Source organism: Ammospiza caudacuta, chromosome 28 (assembly GCF_027887145.1).
Source record: "Ammospiza caudacuta isolate bAmmCau1 chromosome 28, bAmmCau1.pri, whole genome shotgun sequence".
Classification (NCBI taxonomy): Eukaryota; Metazoa; Chordata; class Aves; order Passeriformes; family Passerellidae; genus Ammospiza; species Ammospiza caudacuta.
Window position 1 is genome coordinate 2325170 of NC_080620.1, and position 6518 is coordinate 2331687.

The 6518-nt window shown below is 60.9% G+C and overlaps 1 protein-coding gene across 1 annotated transcript; it reads right to left on the bottom strand.

Moving 5' to 3' along the window:
- Positions 1–1622: 1622 nt before the first annotated feature.
- On the bottom strand, positions 1623–6518 carry PEAK3 (PEAK family member 3). Its single transcript, XM_058821329.1, has 5 exons — positions 6411–6518; positions 5635–5762; positions 4705–5093; positions 4477–4557; positions 1623–3086 (listed from the first exon to the last, which is right to left on the bottom strand). The coding sequence occupies exons 1-5, from the start codon at positions 6515–6517 to the stop codon at positions 2100–2102; spliced, it is 1692 nt and encodes a 563-aa protein (XP_058677312.1). The 5' UTR covers position 6518; the 3' UTR covers positions 1623–2099.

The following is a 6518-nucleotide window of genomic DNA, read 5'->3' on the forward strand; positions in this document are numbered from 1 at the left end:
GCCAGAGCTGCAGGAGCTCCCAGGGCTGCTCAGGGTGGGGGTGTTGGGAGCAGGGGCTGCACTGATGATCCCTGAGAGTCCACCCCAGCTCAGAATATTCCAGAATTTCATGGTAGTGGCATGACCAGGGGAGTGTGTCCTTGTTTTTCTCAACAGGCTGGCACAGGGCTGCTCTGGTTATCTGGAAAAATCCCTGTTTTCCTTTGACACATGTGCCATATTCTGCTCGCCACAGGGACAGGAGTGTGGAATGTGCCTGGTCCTGCCTCCACGGGATGTTTTGCTGATTTTGGATGCTCCTGGCAGAAGGGGAGGGGGTCACCCACGCTGCAAACCAGAACTGGGGGGCTGAGCAGGAGCCAAGGGAGCAGGTTTGGCTTTGTCTCCCCGGGATGAGGAGCTGTGCCCTGGCCTTTACTGCCCTCTGGTAGCCACGGCAAATACTGCAGGAGCCACAGGGGCAGCGGGGTTGGGCTCTCCCGGGACACCTGCAATGAGATCTGAGCCCCATTTCTGTGCCAAATACTGCAGGAGCCACAGGGGCAGCAGGGCTGGGCTCTCCCGGGACACCTGCAATGAGATCTGAGCCCCATTTCTGTGCCAAATACTGCAGGAGCCACAGGGGCAGCAGGGCTGGGCTCTCCCGGGACACCTGCAATGAGATCTGAGCCCCATTTCTGTGCCAGGCTTGATGGGGTCCAGCCTGGGCAGGGAGAGGCTGCACTGGGGGGATTTGGGTGCTGCAAACCAACCATGGGACTGAGCTGTTCTCTGCAGGGTCCCAGCTCTGGTTTGGTTTTGTTTTTTGGAGCACAGGGACTCTCTGCAGGGTCTCAGCTCTGGTTTAATTTTGTTTTTTTGGAGCTCAGGGGCTCCTAGGAGGAATCCTCCCCGTTCCAGCCATGCCCCAGGCTCTGGTGGCTGCCCTGGGGAGCCACTGCCACATCCATGGGCACAGCAGCTGTGGGAGGCTCTGTCCCACTGCTGTCAGGTGATGGAGTCCCTGAATCATGGAATTGTTTAGGTTGGAAAAGCCTCCTCAGACCATTGAGTCTGACCCCATCACCACTAAGCCATGTCCCCAAGTGCCACATCCACACTGAACACTCCCAGGGATGGTGACTCCAGCACTGCCCTGGGCAGCCTGTGCTGATGCCTGAGCACTCTCAGTGAAGGAAATTTTCCTGATACCCAGCCTAGATGGCTGTGAGTGAATCAATAATTGCTGAGGAATAACTAAAGTCACCTTCACCATGCTGGTCCCTCAGCATGGATTTGGGGACTGGGTCCAGGTCCCACGTGCTGCCAGGTGTTTCCCAGCAAGGAGCAGATGCCACAGCCCTGCCTTGGTGCCCATGAACTCACCTGAGCTGTTCACCAGAGCCCATGGAGGCTGTTCTGGGTAATCACCCCCATCCAGGGCAGTTTGGCTTTGTGTTTCCCTCTGGATCCATCCCTGGAATGTGTAATGCTGGCAGAGAAGCACATAAAGGAGCAGTGTTTGAGAGGCTTGGCTCCAGGTTTTATTGAAGCTGTATTTTTCCTTTTAAAATGTCATTTTTATTAGTGACTCTGCCACAAATTGTCTCTGGGAGGCACAGGCTGAAGGAGCTGTTGTTTCTCAGGGTGAGCTGTGATGGGTAGCTTTGAGTGTAATTCAAAACAGCAAAAACCTGGTGGCTGCAAAAAGGCTCTGAGAGGGTTTTGTTCACAGTCTGAACCCCATAAACTTTATTTGAGATTCTCAGTCACTAAATTGATGCCTGGGACTCCCATCCAGCTGCCTTTCCTCAGGTGCTCTGATAAACCAGACTTAGAGTATCAAGCAAAAATTGTTTGAAGGTAAAAGCCCTGTGGTTTTACACACTTCATCATCCATGGGTTTGGGTTTGTAGAGCTTTCCCAGTGAAGACCTATTGAGATTTCTCAGGAACTGGTGGATTTCATAGAATCATGGAATGATTTGGGCTGAGAGGACCCTAAAAATAATTTAGTTTCAATTCCCCTGCCATGGGGAGGGACAGGTTTGGCCAGGGACAGGTTTGGCAAGGCCCTTGTGAGCTTTAGGAGACCTTTGGGTGGGCTCTTCTGGAGGTTGTTTAGGGAGCATAGAGAACCTGGGTGACCTGGTAAAGGGTGTGTTCAGTGACCCCCTGGAAATACTGGCAGCACAGCCACTCCTCCAGGCCAGGGCTGACCCCAGCCCCAGCCGAGTTCTCTGCAAACCTCAGCAGCAGCAGAGCCCTCTTGATCTGCAGCCAGCTCTGGAGCAGCTCCAGGCTCTTCCTGCTCCTGGCAAAGAGCTCCTGGCGTGGTCCCCAGAGCAGCACCTGCAGGATTGCCCTGGCCTGCAGGATGGACACCCTCTGGTGAGGATCCCTGTGCAGCAGCAGCGAGGCCAAGCGCTTCAGTCCCGCTGAGTAGATGGACAGTGAGGGGATTTCAGGAAGCCTTTTGCTTCTAAAGTCCAAAATGTTCTCCAGGGAGATGTCCATGTGCAAGATCTGGTAGATCAGCCTGCCCAAGTTCAGCTCAGCTGCTGTTGGAGTGGAAGGTGCAGCCAGAGCGTGGCTCCAGTCCAGTTCCTGGCTGCTGGAACTAGGTCTCTGCTTCTCCTGCACTTTGAAGAAGTTGCTGATGAGCAGCCGTGGAAGGGACAGTCCTGGCAGCTCCTTCTGCTTCTGAGGGGGACACGGGCACTGCACCAGCAGCAGGTTCTCAGGGCACAGGTCCCCCTGGACCACGTTCTGCTCCCGGAGGTGCTCCAGCCCCATGCAGAGCTGCAGCAGCAGGAGGCAGCCCAGGCGCTCGTAGTGCCCGGGGCTGCTCCTGTGCAGAGCGTGGGAGCCCTTCACAAACTCTGCCAGGGTCTGCTGGGGAACCTCGGCACAAAGGAGCACCTGCAGGAGGGGCTGGGGGGCAGGACAGGCTGGATGCTCTCTGGAAGGGCTCTGTGCTCCAGGGATTGCTGGCAGCAGCAGCTCCCGGGGGAGGCGGTCGGTGAAGCGGCCGAGCAGGCGCTGGAGGCTGCAGTGGGTGCCCAGGGAGCTCTGCACGGCCAGGCTGGAGCAGCATGGCTTGGGGACCTGCAGGGACACACAGGACAGGGCCAGCTGTGCAAGGACAGCTGTCCTGGGCTTGGGACACCATGCCAGCTCAGGGCCACCAGCCCTGCTGTGACCCATATGTGGTGCTGCACCCTCCGAACACAGGACTGGGGCATGTGCTGGCCCCTCTGGCTGAGTTGGCAGGACCTGTCCCCCAGCAGGGCCATTTTTGATATGTCCCTTGGTCCCCCCCAGGCTGAAGCAGCACGGCTTGGGGACCTGCAGGGACACACAGGACAGGGCCAGCTGTGCAAGGACAGAGCCTTGTCCTGGGCTGGGCAGAAAAAAACAAGTGTAGAAGGTGGGTATGCTGAAATAATGAAGTTAGGGAGGAGTATTCAACCGACCACTTGTATCTGTGAAGAGCAAGGCCTGCTGTGACCCACATGTGGTGCTGGGGTCCCCCTGCACACTCTGAACCACCCAGGAATGGAGCCAGATCTGGGACATGAGGGTGCTGCAGCCCCCACATGGGCTGCGCTCTCCTCCTGCTCTCCTGGGCAGCCAGCTCTGCTCCAGCCTCTCCTCTGCTCGTGGTGGCCCCTCTGGCTGAGTGAGCAGGACATGTCCCCCAGCAGGGCCATTTTGGATGTGTCCCTTGGCCCCCCCAGGCTGGAGCAGCGCAGCTTGGAGACCTGGAGGGATGCACAGGACAGAGCCAGCTGTGCAAGGACAGAGCCTTGTCCTTGGCTGGGCCACCCTGCCAGCCCTGCTGTGACCCACACATGCTGCTGGGGTCCCCCTGCACCCTCAGAACCCAGGAATGGAGCCGGAGCTGGGACATGAGGGTGGGCTCTGATCCTGCTCTCCTGGGCAGCCAGCTCTGCTCCAGCCTCCCCTCTGGCTGAGCTGGCAGGACATGTCCCCCAGCAGGGCCATTTTGGATGTGTCCCTTGGCCACCCCAGGCTGGAGCAGCAGGGACACACAGGACAGGGCCAGCTGTGCAAGGACAGAGCCTTGTCCTGGGCTGTGACCCACACATGGTCCTGGGATCCCCCTGCACCCTCTGAACCCAGGAATGGAGCCAGAGCTGGGACATGAGGGTGGTGCAGCCCCAGATGGTCTCTCCTCCTGCTCTCCTGGGCAGCCAGCTCTGCTCCAGCATCTCTTTTGCACATGCTGGCCCCTATGGCTGAGTTGGCAGGACAAGTCCCCCAGCAGGGCTGTTTTTGACGCGTCCCTTGTCCCCAGGGGAAGTGTCACCCTCACCAGCCAGCCCTGCCAGCAGCACTGTGTCATCCAGCAATGCAGAAGTAGCTGCAGGAAGGGGAAGTGGCCCCAGTGTCATGTTCCGTGGATAAACCAACACTCCTGGATCTCCTAGCTCCCTCTGCACCACCCAGACCCCTCACCCTGATCCCCCCTTACCTTGGCTGCCAACTGCAGCTGGCTGTGCTGGAAGGTGAAGCCCACCCTGAAGTACCAGGCGTCCCCGCTCTGGCAGCAGGGCTGGGGGTCCAGGACACCGAGGGCTGCCCAGCGCTTGCCCAACAGCTCTGCCTCCAGCAGCTGCTGCCTCTCCTCGGGCCCCAGCAGCTGCTCCTGCAGCAGAGCCGAGAGCCGGGCCAGGGCGGCCTCCTGGCACCCCAAAACCACCCCAGAGACCCCGGCTGGGCTCTCCAGGAGCTGCCCCAGCTCCCCATCCCCTGTCCCGAATGTCAGCTCCTTCAGGCTGATGGAAGGGGCTTTCTGGGGGCTGCTTGGCGGCAGCGGCTCCACCAGGCTTTGGGATTTGCTCAGGGGCTTCTTGGAGGGTCTGTCCTGCGGGGGAGCCCCCTGTGCTGCGGGGATGCTGTACAGGATGCTGCCAGCCCGAGGCTCGGGGTCCTCATGGGATGGTGCGGGCGCCGGGAGGGACTCGGCTCGCTGGAGCTGCTTTTTGGGCAGGGGGGGCGGCAGCGGGTCCGGCTGGGCCCGGGGGAGGGGTCTCACAGCGCCCTCCCCCCGGCTGGCCTTGCGGGGAACGAGGTGGGCACGCAGCTCGCCTGGGGAGGGACGGACAGAGTGACAGGACAGACGGGACAGAGGAGAGGAGTGGGGTGGGATGGGATGGGATGGGATCCATGGGATGGGATGGGATCCATGGGATGTGTTGGGGTGAGATGGGATGGGATGGGATGGGGTGGGATGGGATGGGGTGGGGTGGGGTGGGATGGGATCAATGGGATGGGATCAATGGGATGGGATGGGATGGGATGGGATGGGATGGGATGGGATGGGATGGGATGGGATGGGATGGGGTGGGATGGGGTGGGATGGGGTGGGTGGGATGGGATCAATGGGATGGGATCCATGGGACGGGATCAATGGGATGGGATGGGATTGATGGGATGGGGTGGGATGGGGTAGGGCAGGTGGGATGGGAGTACAGCACGTTGTTTTTTGCCCCCTGCATATTTCCAGCCCCAAAGCCACACCAGAACCAGCCAGAGGGGAGACACAGGGGGGAGGACAGGGCCAGCAGTGCCACTGCCCGAGGTGACACCGCAGCACGCAGGGGCACGGCAGGGTCAGGGGGTCACTCACCCACGTTGCTGTAGATGAGGGCCGAGCTGGGGCAGCGAGGGGGGCACCCCCCCGGTGTGTCCGGCATGGGGGTGGCGGCTCCGGGGGCAGCCGGGTCCGGGCTGGCACTGCAGAGCACAGAGCTGGCCCTGCACGGGCCGGGACAGCGTCACCCCCGGCTCCCGCTGCCTGTGGGGCCGGCCCAGGGGAGGAACACACACAAAAGGGGAAGCAGCGGCCTGGGGAGCCTTGGCAGGGCGGTTTTGGGGATAAACACGGGGAGTTTGGTGGCCCAGTGACCCCAGTTGTCACGCTGGGAAATCCTGGGGGTGGGAGATGCCCCAGGGGCTCCACACGCATGGGACACACCCAGGTGTGCCCAGGGCCTGATGTGGCACCGGTGGTCCCTGCAGGTGACCCCAGGGAGGGCACAGCGCTGGTAGAGGTGTGGGACAAGAGCAGGAAAGGCCTTTGAGACCCCCCAGCCAAGCCTGGGGGGCAGGACAGGGGTCTGGGCATGGGGAGGGGGCCCGAAGGAGGAGGGCACTGGGATGGAGCCGCTGGTTTCACTTCCCTGTCCTGGCGCTGAGCTCTGACTGCTGCCACCAGCGATACCGAAACCACGCTGGCTTTGTCTAAACCTCCCCGTTCTGCTGGAATACCCAAAGCTCAGCTCTGGCTGAACAACCCCAGCTGGTGCCCCCAACTCCCCAGTGCCCCCCAGGCCCCACAAAACACTGGGTTGGGACAGCAGCCATGCTGAGAGCAGCTCCTTCCCCTTTGCAGACCCTGGGTACCTGTGAGGTGTCCTTGGGGGCAGGGAGGTCCCGCGGGGCTCCAGCTGCACATCCCGGAGCCGCAGCAGCTCCCGGTGCCCATCCCAGCCCCTCCTGGTGCTGCCCATG